Source organism: Phocoena phocoena, chromosome 3 (assembly GCF_963924675.1).
Source record: "Phocoena phocoena chromosome 3, mPhoPho1.1, whole genome shotgun sequence".
Lineage (NCBI taxonomy): Eukaryota > Metazoa > Chordata > Mammalia > Artiodactyla > Phocoenidae > Phocoena > Phocoena phocoena.
The window spans coordinates 59,700,106-59,718,772 of record NC_089221.1 but is presented as its reverse complement, the minus strand read 5'-3'; the positions used below and the strand labels follow the sequence as shown (position 1 = coordinate 59,718,772).

Sequence of the window (18,667 nt, the reverse complement as noted above, 5' to 3'; positions counted from 1 at the left end):
CTCACAGTTGTCTCTCAAGCCATGATCAACTACTGGCAAAACCTCTGTGGTTTCTACCTTGGTTTAGCTCCTTTTACTACATAAGAGGGGGCGGAAAACCATTCCTGGTGTCGTATCAGCTTGGCATGTATTCTTTATTAGTGCTTATGAGATTTTGTGGGAGATGTAGATGAGTTACGGTTTTGGTTAATCTAATGTAGAATTAGACCAGAAGAGGTTACAAAATACTGGGTATCTTCTACACTGGTGTTTTGTTTTTACTTTTTGTTTTGGCAGCTAAACAATCGATGTGTCCGTGCCAAAATAAATATTGCTATGATTTGTCAAACCTTGGTAAGCCCGCCAGAGGGAAACCAGGAGATTAGCAGGGACAACATTCTATGCAAGATTACATATGTAGCTAATGGTATGTATTTTGGTTTTGTTTTTGCTACTTGGGAATATGGATGTTTTTATTGTGATCTACATGATAACTGACAGTTTGGAAAAATACCATTTATAAATGTCTTTTTAGTTTTTATCCTTTAGATTTAGTAATTTTTAATTTGGAGAGATGTATATCAAAATTATCGGGAATCTTTCAAAATATACATGTCTGAATAACTGCTGTGTCAGAATTTCTGAAGCTGGGGCTGGATAGGTAAATTTTTAAACTTCATCTTTAGATCACTATTACATATTATTGGTTTTAAGAACTGTTTTACTAGATATTTGCCTAACAGAATATGTGTAATTAGGAAAATAAGCAACAGTGAGAAAGAAAATTAATACTTCTTTTTTTTCCCAAATTTTCAAAGACCATTTAGTGATTTAGAAAAATGTTTACAAAATAATGTTAAGTGGGGTGAGAAAAAGCATATAAAATACCATTTCAGTAATTTTTAAAAGAATATATATGTGAAAAGTTGGAAAGAAATACAACAAAATGTTAATATTGAATTGTTGCTTGGTTGTTGGATTACTGGAAATAGTTTTCTTCTTTTTTACTTTATAATTTTGGTTTTTTGTGTGTGTTTTTGTTTTTAATTGAAATAATAGTTGATATAAAATATTATGTTTCAGGTGAACAGTTCTTTTTCTTGTTGTCAGGCTTTTTAGTTTTCTGAATCTTTGCTCCCTGCTTCTTTCTTAGTTGCTAGTGACTTATTTCACATCGGCCTTCTGCTGGACAGCCCTGTTTATCACTTGTTATGGTTCCTTGCTACACCTATTTCCTACCTGCAGTAGTTACTGGAGTCCCTCTAATAAAACTTCAAGCCTTCTTTATTACAGGGCCATCACAGCTAGTATGTTTAAAGAGACAACTATGCCTGAGCAAGCTACTATTTGATTATAGTAGAGTTCATTGAATAAATCTGCCTTAAGTAACCTAAAGTGTTGCTATACTAGTATTTACTTATAATTTAGGGAACCAAGAACATTTCAGAACAGTAATAAATGCTTTTTATTTGTTATCTGTTCTCATCTGGTGGTTAGTACAGTACTAAGTACTGAGTGGTCAAGACTTTTAAGAGATGCTTTTTCAATGTGAGGAATTTTTAAAAAACAAAGGAACAAAATGAGTGCTTTACGTGTATTTGGAGAATTATCTTAACAGTTTTCATTTTCCTTTGTCTCACAGTAAACCCTGGAGGATGGGCACCAGCCTCAGTGTTAAGGGCAGTGGCAAAGCGAGAGTATCCAAAGTTTCTAAAACGTTTTACTTCTTACGTACAAGAAAAAACTGCAGGAAAACCTATTTTGTTCTAGTATTAACAGGTACTGGAAAATATATGTTATTCTTTTTTTTAAACTTTATAGACTAATATGGCTCTGCAGACATTACAAGTTAGTTTTTGAAAGTAGTTTCTTTTACATGATGTTTCCAGATGTGAAGAGTTGTAGTTTTTATAGCCTTTAAAACTTAATTTTTCATTATTTTTTCTGTTTATGTTAGATAGTGTCTGCTTAATTGAAGGAAATTTTAATATTATAGAACTATAAAATTTCAGAAGTACAAATCCCCTATGTTTCTCCCTTCCCAGAAATTAGTGTTACGTTTGTTGTATATTCTTCCAGACTTGTACATATGTATTGACATATATCTAAAAATTTTTTCTTCAAAGCATTATCTTGCAGCTTGCTTTTTCTACTTAATATATCTTGACTGTTAGTCCATATAAAGATATGAGACATACAAAACCATCTCATTCTTTTAACATCTGTTGTATAAATGTTGCAGAATTTATTAACCACTGTCCCATGTTAATGTCTGGTTGGTTCCATATTTCTACTGTCAAATAATGCTGCACTGACTGTCTTTGTGCAAGGAGCTGAACTCTTTAATTTTTCTTAAATGAGTGACATGTTAACATGGTTCAGAAGTCAAAAGTATGAAAAGATACACAGTAAAATTCATCCCCAGTCCCCTGCTCACCCAGTTCTGCACCACCACACTTGCCCCCCCACACACGCACACAAGTGTATAACTGCTGTGAATATGTTCTTGTGTCTTTCCAGAGATGTTTCATTTTCACCTGAATAAGCAAATACAAGTGTATTCCTCCCACACATACACTTATTGTTATTGAAAGAAATTGCATACTCTACTCAGGGTTCTGCATCTTGCTTCTGCATATGCTTTATCTCGAAGGTCTTTCCATATTGGTGCAGAGCTGCTTTATTCTTTGTTTATGGCTATGTAGAATCCCATTTGTATGGATGTACACAATTTATCTAACCAGTTCTCCATTTGTAGATGTTAAAGTTGTTTCTAATTTTTGCTAGAGCACACAGTATTGCAGTCATATCCATATGTCATTTTGTATGTGGGTAAATTACTAGATGTGACACTGCTGGCACTTCTGGGGGGCTTGTGCATCTGTAATTTAGATAATGGCCTCTGTAGAGGTTGTATTAATTTACCATCTCACCAGCAATAACATGTTGGAATGCCTGTTTCTCTGACCCTCTCACACAATGTATGAAATAAAACTTTCTGATTTTTTTCCAACTTGATAGGTGAAAAATACTCTCCCAGTGTAGTTTAAATTGTGGTCCTCTTGGGAGTTCCCTGGTGGCCTAGTGGTTAGGATTCCAGAATCCCTGGTCGGGGAACTGAGATTCCACAAGCCACGTGGCATGGCCAAAAAATAACTGTCATAGTCCTCTTGTTACAAATGAATTTGAGCATCTTTTCATCCATTTGAGAACCATTTGTATAATTCAATTCCTGTGAAACTCTCTGAGTGTTAACATTTAAATTTGTAATAGATATTACCAAAGTATAATTCACAAGCAGTAAGTGCTTATGACCGTCCTTCATGCTCACCTACATTGACTGTTAAATCATTTGCTGAGAAATTTTTATTCTTGAGTCAATTTCTTTAGATAAAAATAATATAGTTAATAACCATATACAGTTGACGCATGAATGTCGTGGGGGTCAGGAGCGCTGGCCCCCTGCACAGATGAAAATCGAGTATGACTTACAGTCCGCCCTCCATGTCCTAGGTGCCTCTGCATCGAGGATTCAACCAACCCCAGATCATGTAGTACTGAAAAGAATTTGCATGTAGTTGGATGTGCGCAGTTCAAAGCCATGTTGTTCAAGGGTCAACTGTAGTGATTATACTTTTAATTAAGTCTGGTTTCTGATAATGTTTATAGTGTGCTATTTCTTAAAAAAACAAAACTCAAAGCCTAAATTTATTTTCAGACACGAACACAAGGGTTAGTGCATTGATGTCCCAGATATGTAGCTTTTCCCAGGAAAACAGGTTACATGAAAATGTTACACAGGTTCTAGTCTTACTTCTCTGAATGGTTAGTGTTTGGGACAAAGCCTGACCTTTGAGGGATTCTCTTAAAGCATAAATGCACTGCCAAAATGCACTGTTTTTAGGATATCTTGTACTTCAGAATTGTTGTGGCTCGATCTGGACACATAGCTTCTTATTGATTCTGTCACTGCACCATATTTATCAAATACACTGAAAACGTGATGCCACACGATGGCATCAGGCTTGTCAACTTACTTAGCTGTGCGTCTCTCCCCACAGCCTTAAGATTTCTAGAGTTGCTGTTTGCTCGAACCAAGACCAAGCTTGCAGCTGTATCTGTTTTCCCTCTTCACCTTTACCTTCAGCCTTGCAGAGAAGGGTAGAAAATATAACTGGGTATTAAGCAAAAGAAATCAGAATGCAGTTATATAATAAAACATGCTCTCAACTATGTTTGAGAAGAATAATTTTGAAAATATTTGCAAAATACATGCTAACATGTCCACGGCATTTGCCTCTAAACTGTTGGATTTGGGGCATTGTTTTATTGACTGACTGTGTGTGTGCCCACGAGTGTACACATTCTTCTTTTGTGGACCTAGAGGGAAGGGCTCAAAATCCTTGGAAAAGAATTCATATTAGGGGAAGGAGATGGTACCATTGTTTGTGGACATGTGTGTGTGTGTGTGTGTGTGTAAAGATAGAACTGGAAAGACTCACTGGCCAAAACTTAGCTCTGGCCTTTGAGTCCAGATTGAGCTTCTTTCTGGCAGAGAACCAAATTTCCATTTACCTAAAATAAATCTTCATTTACCTAAAGTAATAATTGTTTCATAATAATTTTGGAAGATGTATGTATGAAGTGGATCCTAGCATTGAAACCTTAGGAAAGCTAACATTCTTAATTTTGGTGATGGAGAAATAGTAACTTTCAAGAGTGTGTATCATCTTTAGAGAAATTCCATAAAGAGTTAATGAGGCCCAAAGATATTTAAAACTTAGTCAAAACTCTTAAACTCATTTGACACAGTATTTCTTAAGATAAGGCAGACCTCTTTCCCGTAGCCTAAATAAATTTTTTTAATTCTTGATAAATGATATTGTATAGCATAGTTTTTATTGAACACTGAGAAGAAGGAAATTCCACTTTATGGGGTACAGATCCAGAAACCTCTACTTGATTCCCTCTTTGCTTCTTGTAGCACATTGCCCTTTTTAATTTTTTCTAACTTTCAGAACATTTCTTATACCTTCTGTTCCTTTCTGATGATAAATTTCAAATATGTAAAGTTAATAATTTTACATTCTTAAAGGTGAAAAATTCTTAAAATATAAACTTTGATAAAGATTCTGTGCATTGCATGAGTTCAGAAGGTAGGAGGAGTCTGTTCTGTTAGTCCTGCAGCTGTTAGTAAATAATACAGTGCTGAGTGTTTTACTTGTCATTTTCTTTCCTACAGTGACTGAAACAAGGCTGTGTGACATTCCATGTTGGAGGAAAAAAATTAAAAAACAAAATTGAATGCTCTAAGCTGGAACATAGGATCTATAGCCTTGTCTATGGCCCAACACCTTGGCCTTGTGTACAAAAATGAAGAAATACTGCAATAGCAAAGCTGAACATCTTAACACTAGCTGTCTTCTGCTAGATCTCCTCGCTCAGCATATAACTATAAATACATGTAAAGTTACATGTATATGGCTATATTTTTATTTGCTTGCTCCTAGAAGAGAAAAAAAAAATCAACTTTGAATCACAACTAGGAATCGATGCTTTAATTTTTGGAAACTTTTTCAGAATTTTTAATTTACTATGGTTTGGCCTAAGATCCTCAGTTGTACCAGGCTTTGTGCACAAGAGAAAAAGCACAAAAGTTGGACGCACATGGGGCATGTGCTTTCTGTGCACCAAATTTCTGGATGGGGTTCTTTTTATAGGCCTACAGTCAAATCTGTGTCCAGAATTTTTTGACATTTTTGCTTTGTATAATCATAGAATTCATTGCTGCTGATTTCTATAATAATTCATGTTGTCATGTAAAGTGTCTCTTAATAACTGAGGGCTGTCAATAACCTGTGATTTCGCCTTTTCTATAGTCTTACTCCCATGAAGAACTTTGGTTCTGATGGAGAAAGAGTGAAAAGCTTTATTTTTTTCTCCAGATATCTTTATATTTCTATTGTATTTTTAGTTGCGTACTGTGTGCTACAGATTTTTTTCAGTTTGTTACAAACACAATTTGGTAATTTCTAAATTGGTTCTGCCTGCCTCCAAACAGAAACATCTGTACAACCTTATAGGCATAAACTACTTTCTGGTAAAACGGTCAGAATAAAATGAGCTCATGTTTTCCTGAAATTGGTGAGAGGATATACGGTATTACATGTTCCAGCAAATCTCACTGTTTGAGTTTGGCATTTGATTCTGTATTTCTAGTATTCAGTAACACGTGGTTGTTCTTCTAATTTGGGTCAGTTTAAAAGATACGTTGCGAGATATGCGTAGAAAATGTGGGCACCGCTCCTGTTTGCCTCTTGATCAGAAACTTCAACAGGGCAGTAAAGAAGACCATGTGATTCAAACTGAAATTCTTTCTTTAGTTGCTGTAAGAAGTTAAACGTAAAATACTTTTTTTAGTTTTAGGCCCCTTTGAAAAACCCTGAAACATGGAGCAGAGGCAGGGAATGGTACTCATTGAAGTAGAAATGACCGCCCACTTCAGAATCTTCACTGTGTTTATACACAAATGTGCTTACGTAAATCAGAGGCATTTTGTAGATGCTTTGCTGACTTGTTCATCTCTATAGAAACACAAAAACCAGACCCATTTTGTAAAGCAGGAAATCATGTCACGTGGAACATGTCCTGTATATATTTCCTACATGGTAATGGAGTCTTAATGATAAATGCAAGGTGATAATTTAATGATGGGATTAGTCTGATCACTTAATATACACAATCCTGGAAGTGAATTACTTGCATCAGATAAAGTGGTATTTATTAGTCTGTACAGAGAGGAAAATACATATAAAACATATGCTTACATTACATGCACGCAGATTTCATGCTCCATAAATCTTTTCTATTTTTTAATTTACCTTTCTCTAAATGATGTGCATGGAATATGCCTTATTACAGAAAAATACTATTCATAATTTGACTACAAGGAAAAAGTGCCTATATGGTGGTAATGCTAGTTAAGGCAAATAAGACAAATTATCTTATCAGTTTACTACATCACCAGTTAACATTTTATATTGTGATGTTTAAAAAAGAAAAGTTTATACCTCAAATGTGTATTTTATTTTACAATCAGTTGTGGGATTGGGGTTGGGAGTATGGGAGGGTTGGGGAGGGAAGGTTTATTCACCATAGTAGCCACTGATGGGAATCTTCAAAAACAATTCTATATGCCCGCTATAAATGTTTCTCTGTTTGCCATTTCTGGTACTATCATGACTAAATTGGATAGCTTTATTTTACAAAGGCATGGAAAGTTTACAGAGCAGTGTCTAAACCTACATTAGTTGCATTTGCACTAAATGTTAATGATATACTTTTGCAATTCTGTAAATGATTACAGGAAAAATATTTGTATTAAAAAAAAGAAGAAAAGTAAAGGATACATTTTACCTTCAGGTAATTGCACTGGTACTTCACTAGGGTTAATCCTGCCCAACCAGATTTAGAAATGAGTTGGGGAATATGAAAGGAGTTTAAAAGAGATCAAAATTTGGAGAGGTACTAGCCCTTTAGACAGCATTCAGACCCTCTAGAATTATTTCCATAAGGCTAATTCCTACATATTGAATATACATGATGTTTTCTCATCCACAGTTATTTCCTACTTCTCTTCCCCAAGCAAAAAAAATATATATCATTTTACTCTCTTTTCTACTCAGTTACTCTTTTGTACTGTGATAGAAACATGAAAAATATTGGTGATGAGGGGTTTTGTCCCTGAGTGCCCACTGTACAGTTCAAGAGAGCACAGTATTTCACTTGTAATTCAGGGCTCCTGATTTTGAGATGGAGGGTGTCATGGCAGCTCTTGATTTGGGTTTGCCACAGGGGTAGCCAGACCAAGGAAGAGGATGACTGGGAGGGATGTAGGAATACAAAAGAAGGAAAAGGAGGAATGGGGTTCCCATTTGTTCAGTTTCATCAACTAATTTGTACTCCTATACAACATCAGTGTCAATTGCTATTGAGAAAATTGTAGTTGGGCTGAGCTGGTTCTCTTGTGAAATTGTGCTGATTATCTTTAAGCTTATCAGTTGTTTGTCCAGTTAAACACTTTCACCACTATTTGATCCAAGTTGTACAGACAGTGTATTTGGATTATTGTCATTGTTCATCTACAAACTCAAAACATAATCATTTTAAAGTACCTTGGGAGTGTGTAGAGTGTATTCTAAATAGCTTTATGATCCTGGTGATGTTTTTAAAAAATAATAAAGTTGGATCTTCCATGTTACAATCACAAAATTAAAACCAGTATTTAAAAGTGGAAAAGTATTAAAATATTATGGACAAATGTGCTTGCTTGATTGTTTTTCTTAACCCCCAGGTACTGCCCTACATAATTCTCTGAGTAGTTAAGAGCTTGAAATACTCCAGTTCAATGTTCTTCAAACTGTATGTTGTAACCCGGTTGGGCATCAAGAAAACTACTGAGTTGCAACCTAAAAAAATTTTAAGAAAGTAGAACAGAATGGAATAGATCAAATACATAGGATGTAATAAAGGTAAATATTTTGTGAACCTTTTTACATATATGTGTGTATGTATGTATATGCATGTATTGTATATACACACACACAGACGTGTGTGTGTGTGTAGTAGGTTACAGTTTTAAATGATTTTTTTTTTTTTTTTTTTTACTATGGACCCTGGTCCAAAAGTTTGTTTTCAGTTGCTAGAGAGTGAAGCCGTATGCAGCTGGGTGTTTCTAAAACCCAGCCAGTCATACACACATGAAAGTTTGCTATATGCGTTTAACCATAAAAAAATCATCCCTCATTTATTTAAATAATATGGCCAGCTCCACTTGTTACACTCAGGGAATTTACACCCTAGAACCACGATGAGATGGGAAGTGTGGATTTGCAGTTCACTTGGTCGTTGGTTTCCTCCATATTGAAAGGCACTGAGCATATTTCTCTCCTGGTGTTCAAAGAGAAATACCATACAAACAATATGACCTGACATACAAGCCAACTACTTAATCTCAGGGGATGCTGGAGAGAAAATCTGGCTGTTGTGTTGGGTTTATTGACAGAGAAATAGTATTGTCACCCTCATGGCACACTTTTAAGAAGCTTTTCAAGAACAATTTTTAACTTACTGCAGCTTTTGCCTTAGGCTTGGCTTTGGAATATAACCTGTAAATACGGTGTAGTTCTTTTTTTTCCTTATTTTTTAAACAGCAGGTCCTTATTAGTTATCTATTCTATACATATTAGTGTATACATGTCAATACCCATCTCCCAATTCAGCCCACCCTCACCACCACCCACCACCCCCCCAGTTTCCCCCCTTGGTGTCCATACGTTTGTTCTCTACATCTGTGTGTCTGTTTCTGCCTTGCAAATCAGTTCATCTGTACCATTTTTCTAGATTCCACATATATGCATTAATATATGATATTTGTTTTTCTCTTTCTGACTTACTTCACTCTATATGACAGTCTCTAGATCCATCCACGTCTAAACAAATGACCCAGTTTCGTTCCTTTTTATGGCTGAGTAATATTCCATTGTATGGATATATATATATATATGTGTGTGTGTGTGTGTGTGTGTATATATATATATATATATATACCACATCTTTATCCATTCATCTTTCGATGGGCATTTAGGTTGCTTCCTTGACCTGGCGACTGTAAATAGTGCTGCAGTGAACATTGGGGTGCATGTGTCCTTTTGAATTCTGGTTTTCTCAGGGTATATGCCCAGTAGTGGGATTGCTGGGTCATATGGTAATTCTATTTTTAGTTCTTTAAGGAACCCCCATACCGTTCTCCATAGTGGCTGTATCAGTTTACATTCCCACCAACAGTGCAAGAGGGTTCCCTTTTCTCTGCACCCTCTCCAGCATTTGTTGTTTGTAGATTTTCTGATGATGCCCATTCTAACCGGTGTGAGGTGATGCCTCATTGTAGTTTTGATTTGCATTTCTGTAATGATTAGTGATGTTGAGCACCCTTTCATGTGCTTCTTGGCCATCTGTATGTCTTTTTTGGAGAAATGTCTAGGCCTTCTGCCCATTTTTAGGTTGGGTTGTTTCTTTTTTTGATATTCAGCTACATGAGCAGCTTGTATATTTTGGAAATTAATCCTTTGTCAGTTGCTTCATTTGCAAATATTTTCTCCCATTCTGAGGGTTGTCATTTCATCTTGTTTATGGTTTCCTTTGCTGTGCAAAAGCTTTGAAGTTTCACTAGCTCCCATTTGTTTATTTTTGTTTTTATTTACATTTCTCTAGGAGGTGGGTCAAAAAAGATCTTGCTGTGATTTATGTCAAAGAGTGTTCTTCCTATATTTTCCTCTAAGAGTTTTATGGTGTCTGGGCTTACATTTAGGTCTTTAATCCATTTTGAGTTTATTTTTGTGTATGGTGTTAGGGAGTGTTCTAATTTCATTCTTTTACATGTAGCTGTCCAGTTTTCCCAGCACCACTTATTGAAGAGACTGTCTTTTCTCCATTGTATATCCCTGCTTCCTTTGTCATAGATTAGTTGACCATAAATGCTTGGGTTTATCTCTGGGCTTTCTATCCTGTTCCATTGCTCTACATTTCTGTTTTTATGCCAGTACCATACTATCTTGATTACTGTAGCTTTGTAGTAAAGTCTGAAGTCAGGGAGTCTGATTCCTCCAGGTCCATTTTTTTCCCTCAAGATGGCTTTGGCTATTCGGGATCTTTTGTGTCTCCATACAAATTTTAAGATTTTTTGTTCTAGTTCCGTAAAAAATGCCATTGGTAATTTGATGGGGATTGTATTGAATCTGTAGATTGCTTTGGCTAGTATAGTCATTTTCACAATATTGATTCTTCCAATCCAAGAACATGGTATTTCTCTCCATCTGTTTGTGTCATCTTAGATTTCTTTCATCAGTGTCTTTATAGGTTTCTGAGTACAGGTCTTTTACCTCCTTAGGTTTATTCCTAGGTATTTTATTCTTTTTGTTGCAATAGAGAATGGGATTGTTTCCTTAATTTCTCTTTCTGATCTTTCATTGTTAGTGTATAGGAATGCAAGAGATTTCTGTGCATTTATTTTGTATCCTGCAACTTTACCAAATTCATTGATTAGCTCTAGTAGTTTTCTGGTGGCATCTTTAGGATTATCTATGTATAGTATCATGTCATCTGCAAACAGTGACCGTTTTACTTCTTCTTTTCCAATTTGTATTCCTTTTATTTCTTTTTCTCCTCTGATTGCTGTGGCTAGGACTTCCAAACCTCTGTTGAATAAGAGTGGCGAGACTGTACATCCTTGTCTTATTCCTGATGTTAGAGGAAATGCTTTCAGTTTTTCACCATTGAGAGTGATGTTTGCTGTGGGTTTGTCATATATGGCCTTTATTATGATGAGGTAGGTTCCCTCTGTGCCCACTTTCTGGAGAGGTTTTGTCCTAAATGGGTATTGAAGTTTGTCAAAACCTTTTCCTACATCTACTGAGCTAATCATATGGTTTTTATTCAATTTGTTAATATGGTGTATCACATTGATTGATTTGCATATATTGAAGAATCCTTGCATCCCTGGATAAATCCCATTTGAGCATGGTGTATGATCCTTTTAATGTGTTTTTGGATTCTGTTTGCCAGTATTTTGTTGAGGATTTTTGCATCTGTATTCATCAGTGATATTGGTCTGTAATTTTCCTTTTTTGTAGTATCTTTGTCTGGTTTTGGTATCAGGGTGATGGTGGCCTCGTAGAATGAGTTTGGGAGTGTTCCTCCCTCTGTACTTTATTGGAAGAGTTTGAGAAGGATGGATGTTAGCTCTTCTCTGTGTTTGATAGAATTCACCTGTGAAGCCATCTGGTCCTGGACTTTTGCTTGTTGCAAGATTTTTCATCACAGTTTCAATTTCATTACTTGTGAGTGGTTTGCTCACAGTTTCTGTTTCTTCCTGGTTCAGTCTTGGAAGGTTATACCTTTCTAAGAATTTGTCCATTTTTTCCAGGTTGTCCACTTTATTGGCATAGAATTGCTTGTAGTAGTCTCTTATAATGCTTTCTATTTCTGCGGTGTCTGTTGTAACTTCTCCTATTTCATTTCTGGTTTTATTGATTTGAGTCCTCTCCCTCTTTTTCTTGATGAGTCTGGCTAATGGTTTATCAATTTTGTTTATCTTCTCAAAGAACGAGCTTTTAGTTTTATTGATCTTTGCTATTGTTTTCTTTGTTTCTATTTCATTTATTTCTGCTCTGATCTTTATGATTTCTTTCCTTCTGCTAACTTTGGGTTTTGTTTGTTCTTCTTTCTCTAGTTGCTTTAGGTGTAAGCTTAGGTTGTTTATTTGAGGTTTTTCTCGTTTCTTGAGGTGGGATTGTATTGCTATAAACTTCCCTCTTAGAACTGCTTTTGCTGCATCCCATAGGTTTTGGATTGTCGTGTTTTCGTTGTCATTTGTCTCTAGGTATTTTTTGATTTCCTCTTTGATTTCTTCAGTGATCTCTTGGTTATTTAGTAGCGTATTGTTTAGCCTCCATGTGTTTATGCTCTTTATGTTTTCTTCCCTGTTATTGATTTCTAATCTCATAGCGTTGGGAAAGATGCTTGATATGATTTCAATTTTCTTAAATTTACCAAGGCTTGATTTGTGACCCAATGGGTGATCTATCCTGGAGAATGTTCTGTGTGCACTTGAGAAGAAAGTGTGATCTGCTGTTCTTGGATGGAATTTCCTATAAATATCAATTAAATCTATCTGGTCTGTCGCGTCATTTAAAGCTTGTGTTTCCTTATTTTCTATCTGGATGATCTGTGCATCGGTGTAAGTGAGGTGTTAAAATCCCCCACTATTATTGTGTCACTGTCGATTTCCTCTTTTATAGGTGTTAGCATTTGCCTTATGTATTGAGGTGCTCCTATGTTGGGTGCATAAACATTTATAATTCTTATATCTTCTTCTTGGATTGATCCCTTGATCATTATGTAGTGTCCTTTCTTGTCTCTTGTAACATTCTTTATTTTAAAGCCTATTTTATCTGCTATGAGTATTGCTACTCCAGCTTTCTTTTGATTTCCATTTGCGTGGAATATCTTTTTCCATCCCCTCACTTTCAGACTGTATGTGTCCCTAGGTCTGAAGTGGGTCTCTTGTAGACAGCATATATACAGGTCTTCTTTTTGTATCCATTCAGTGTCTTTTGGTTGGAGCATTTAATCCATTCACGTTTAAGGTAATTATCGACATGTATGTTCCTATGACCATTTTCTTACTTGTTTTGGGTTTGTTTTTGTGGGTCCTTTTCTTCTCTTGTGTTTCCCACTTAGAGAAGTTCCTTTAGCATTTGTTGTAGAGCTGGTTCGGTGGTGCTGAATTCTCTTAGCTTTTGCTTGTCTGTAAAGCTTTCAATTTCTCCATTGAATCTGAATGAGATCCTTGAGTTATCTTGGTTATAGGTTCTTCCCTTTCATCACTTTAAACATATCATGCCACTCCCTCCTGGCTTGTAGAGTTTCTGCTGAGAAATCAGCTGTTAACCTTATGGGAGTTCCCTTGTATGTTATTTGTTGTTTTTCCCTTGTTGGCTTTTAATAATTTTTCTTTGTCTTTAATTTTTCTCAATTTCATTACTGTGTGTCTCGGCGTGTTTTTCCTTGGGATTCTCTACACTTCCTGGACTTGGGTGGCTATTTCCTTTCCCATGTTAAGGAAGTTGTCGACAATCTCTTCAAATATTTTCTTGGGTCCTTTCTCTCCTTTCTCCTTCTGGGACACCTATAATGTGAATGTTGGTGTGTCTAATGTTGTCCCAGAGGTCTCTTAGGCTGTCTTCCTGTCTTTTATTCTTTTTTCTTTATTCTGTTCCGCAGCAGTGAATTCCACCATTCTGTCTTCCAGGTCACTTATCCGTTCTTCTGCCTCAGTTATTCTGCTATTGATTCCTTCTAGTGTATTTTTCATTTTAGTTATTGTATTGTTCATCTCTGTTAGTTCTTTAATTCTTCTAGGTGTTTGTTCTCTAATTCTTCTAGGTCTTTGTTAAACATTTTTTGCATCTTCTCAATCTTTCCCTCCATTCTTTTTCTGAGGTCCTGGATCATCTTCACTATCATTATTCTGAATTCTTTCTCTGAAGTTTGCCTATCTCCACTTCATTTACTTGTTTTTCTGAGGTTTTACCTTGTTCCTTCACCTGGTACATAGTCCTCTGTCTTTTCATTTTGTCTGTCTTTCTATGAATGTGTTTTTTGTTCCACAGGCTGCAGGATTGTAGTTCTTGCTTCTTCTGTCTGCCCTCTGCTGGATGAGGCTATCTAAGAGGCTTGTGTAAGCTTCCTGATGGGAAGGACTGGTGGTGGGTAGAGCTGGGTGTTGCTCTGGTGGGAAGAGTTCAGTGAAACTTTAGTCTGCTTGTTTGCTGATGGGTGGGGCTGGGTTCCCTCCCTGTTGGTTGTATGGTTGTTGTTGGTTGTTTAGGCTCCAGGACTGGAGCCTACCTGGGCTCTTTGGTGGGGCTAATGACAGACTCTGGGAGGGCTCACGCCAAGGAGTACTTCCCAGAACTTCTGCTGCCAGTGTCCTTGTCCCCATGGTGAGCCACAGCCACCCCCCACCTCTGCAGGAGACCCTCCAACACTAGCAGGTAGGTCTGGTTCAGTCTCCCCTGTGGTCACCGCTCCTTCCCCTGTGTCCTGATGCATACACTACTTTGTATATGTCCTCCAAGAGTGGAGTCTCTGTTTCCCCCCAGTCCTGTCAAAGTCCTGCAGTCAAATCCCGCTAGCCTTCAAAGTCTGATTCTCTGGGAATTTCTCCTCCTGTTGTTGGACCCCCAGGTTGGGAAGCCTTGATGTGGGGCTCAGAACCTTCCCTCCAGTGGGTGGACTTCTGTGGTATAAGTGTTCTCCAGTTTGTGAGGCACCCACCCAGCGGTTATGGGAATTGATTTTATTGTGATTGCGCCCCTCCTACCGTCTCATTGCGGCTTCTCCTTTGTCTTTGGATGTGGGGTATCTTTTTGGTGAGTTCCAGTGTCTTCCTGTTCATGATTGTTCAGCAGTTAGTTGTGATTCTAAGTTGGGAGTAAGTGCACGTCCTTCTCCTCCATCTTGAACCAGTCTCCAAAATTGGAAAGGTGTAGTTCTAACTAGCTTTTTTCAATTGAATTGTTTTTATAGTGTCTTCCAGATTTTCTCGTCATTGTTTGAACTAGACTACCAGAGGACTCATATTGTTGGCATTTGCATTGTCTTCCGATTAAGAAATTTTTTGTGAACCCTCTGTGTACACTTTGAATAGCCTTAAACAGGTATCATAAAGTTAAACTACTTTATTTGGCCTCTTTGTTCTGCTGCAGAGAATTCTGTGAGGTTAGTGCTAGAACAAATCTTCAAGATCTTTGAAGTTACTAAAAGATGCCCAACCAGGATTTTCTCATCACCCAGGCTTTAGGATTGTTGAGGTGCTAAATGAGGATGTCTCCATTATGTATAGCACATACCTTGCCTGCATTTTATCTAACTTCCTCCCTTACAACATGCTGGGTGGCAGCAGCAGTGGTTGGTGGTGGTAGTAGTTGGTGGTACCACCCGTATTATAAAGATAAGGAAATGGGCCAGGATTCCAGGCCTACTGAGTGACTCTCAAGTCTTTTCTCTGTTTGACTCTGCTACTTTTTAGTGCCTTATGTATTTAATGTCTAGAATATAGTGTTTAGCAGAATAGGAAGAGCTGACGTGCTTGAAGACTAGAACTTTGGGGGTAGAGGTCTTAACATCACACACTTCAGTGCTGGCTTCACAAAACCACAATACCTACATGTCACAAAACCCCACCAGATCTATAAATTTTGTCTTAAAGGTTAAATCTGGCCTTCATTTGGTGCCTTAACTGCCTTCCTGTCTTCCAGTTTGGAAGGATGAAACATCACCACAAACAAGCCCAAGGAGGGTATTTTATCTTGGATTTTTCAACCCAAGGATGAGATTCAACATAGCTATCACTTTTGTGGGCAGCCTGCTGCAAAATGACCACTGAGGTAGTGACTGAAACATGCTTTGGACCCACCCTTAGTCAGTTTACTGTGATTCTTTTCTATTACTACTCCTTGCAATTGGGAGACCCAAGTGGTAGCTGAGCCCAGCAGCAGGGAATCCTTGTGTGGCAGTAAGTCAAGATGTCAACATCCAGCAATTTTAGCAATATAGATATGTAGCACTAATACTACAGCACCCAAAACAAGTTGCAGAGAAATATTTGTTGAGCACCTACTACATGCCATGAAGTGTTCCAGGATTAAGGATACAGCAACAAACAGCACATCTGGCGTTTTTGTCATAACCAAGCTTTTTAGAAATGCACCTAAACTAAGAGGAAATAGACATTGAGATCAAGAGCATTTCAATACAGTGCATTAATGGTAGACTTAACCACATTTGAGGTGTGTGAAAGTCTTTTTGATTCTTGGTTCTCAGTTGTGTCTTCAAAAGGTAGATAGGGAATGGATTGTTGCTATGTTTCTTTTTGTTTTTTTTGTTTTTTGTTTTTTTTTGCGGTACATAGGCCTCTCACCGCTGTGGCCTCGCCCGTTGCGGAGCACAGGCTCCGGACACGCAGGCTCAGCGGCCATGGCTCACGGGCCCAGCCACTCCACGGCACGTGGGATCTTCCCGTACCAGGGCACGAACCCGTGTCCCCTGCATCGGCAGGCGGACTCTCAACCACTGCGCCACCAGGGAAGCCCTGTTGTTATGTTTTAACAAGTTCACCAACTTCCATGCACATCAATAGCACCAAATTAGTAAGCTGGTCTACTCTGCTGATTATTTAAATCTACAATTTATTTTGTGGTTTGTGACTTTGACTTTTCATTTGTAACATCCAGTAGATTTTTCTGTTACTTCTAAGTGTATTTCTCCCCATGTTTCTGGATACCATGCATTCAACAAACTGAAAGGAATGAAATTTAGAAGCCAGAAGACCAGAGTTTTTCTGGCTCTCTCACTTGAACACGTTTGATTTTTGCCAAGACGTTTTCATGTCTCTAAATCTATTTTTCTCTTCCATAAAATAATATGAAATCATCTACATCACAGGATTGTTTGGGGAAGAGTGTGATAATGTATTCAAAACACTTTACTGTGCAAATGTAAGGAATGATTAGGTCAACCACAGATATGTGCTATATACTGTCTTTTGAGTGCTGAAGGCGGGAATCTGAATAAGACACAGGAATAATGACAAGAAGGACGCAAACATTTTGGGGCTTTGAGCCAAACCGTAAGTCATGTGGGGTTTAGCCTATAGGGTACATCTAATGAGGGAGAAAACCAGAAAGAGGCAGAGGCAGTTCATGGAAAACCTTGAATGCTGTGCAAAGAGCTTGATCTTCATTCTACCAGCAATGGGCATCACTGAAGGGCTTTCTTGACAAGCATTACATATCTAAGAAAAATCAGTGGGACTTGGTGCCTGGTGGTTTGGATGTAGAATAAGTCAACCATTAATGTTTTTACTTGTGTATAATTCTCATGCTAATGTCAGAATAATGTTTTTACTTGTGTATAATTCTCATGCTAATGTCAGAATAAGTAATAATAGTGACAGCTTTTAAAACTTGGGAAATGAAAGTGATAGTGCCTCCAACAAGCTGCCCAGCAGTCACTGCCAAGCTTGTAGATGAATGTGGAAGCATTCAGAGCTGAAGAATCAGGGTAGAGATGAGTCTCCTAAGTGACCTCTTTTCTCCTGATCGAGTTATCCGTTAATACCTAATGCCTCTTGCTAAATGTTTCAATAGTGCCCTTATCTCCAAGGACTGAGTGAGTCCACACTCCTTGACTTCAGTCTGATGTTCAATGTATCATTTTAAGAGTTTGGCCTTACTGCATCTGCCTTACCAGCCTGCCTCTCCTTGGTCCCCTCTACAAATAAATCATCCCATCCAGGTGGACTTAACTCCAGTCACTCAGTGATCCATGCTCACCTTCGAAGGAACTTCTCTCTCTCCTCCCTTCAGTCAACATCCAGAACCTACTTCAGGGTCCCAATTTCTGACCTTAACTATACCAGCCCCCTCAACCCTCAACTCTTCCTCTCCAGTTGTATGTGCTTTTCCCATCATACTTGGATTATGCAACTACTGTGACACTGCTGTATTAATCTATCAGCTCTACTAATAAGCCAGACTCTAGCTTATCAGCGCAATTGGCTCATGTATATACAGGAGAGAGTAAATAAAGCATTTCATGGAATTTGTAGAGCCAGTTAAGGGCTTAGAAGCCAGCCAATCCAACTATGTCATTATACGAATAAGGAAACTGAGGGAAAGAAACACGAAGCCAGTAACCCAAGGTGTCACAGCTAGTGGCAGAGCCTTGAATGAAAATGGAGGTCTCTGGATTCCCAGCTCCCTCAACACTGCCGTTGTCTTCCTATTGTAACTAACTATTACTTTCTCTTTGGAGTAAGTCCTAATTACAGATTTATTGTGTCAGTCATTCAACAACACGGAGGACCGTTAATTTTAAGGTACTGTAACTAGGTTACAAGAAAAGACATGGTGCCTGTCTTCAAGACACCTTGGTCTGGAGGAAAATGTGGGCAAGATGTACCACTGAAATATGGAAACAAAAAATTTCAACTTTTATTTGTTTTATCTTTTTAGTTTTTCTTTTTCTGATGGAGTGCTCAAGGTTGTTCAAGGTTTGGATTCTA

At 37.6% G+C, this 18,667-nt stretch overlaps 1 protein-coding gene across 4 annotated transcripts in view; it reads left to right on the top strand.

The window, feature by feature from the left end:
• The window catches only part of CERT1 (ceramide transporter 1), a 125,670-nt gene extending 120,387 nt beyond the window's left edge, over positions 1–5,283 (top strand). For 2 of the 4 annotated variants that reach the window (XM_065873447.1, XM_065873446.1), the window contains 3 exons: positions 277–406; positions 1,622–1,758; positions 5,222–5,266. In XM_065873447.1, coding sequence (XP_065729519.1) covers positions 277–406; positions 1,622–1,749 — 258 coding nt within the window. In that variant the 3' untranslated portion in view covers positions 1,750–1,758; positions 5,222–5,266. Of the gene's footprint in view, positions 1–276; positions 407–1,621; positions 1,759–5,221 lie in introns of those variants that run through there. The other 2 variants (XM_065873448.1, XM_065873445.1) reach the window with 2 other exon arrangements.
• The last annotated feature ends 13,384 nt before the right edge of the window (positions 5,284–18,667 follow it).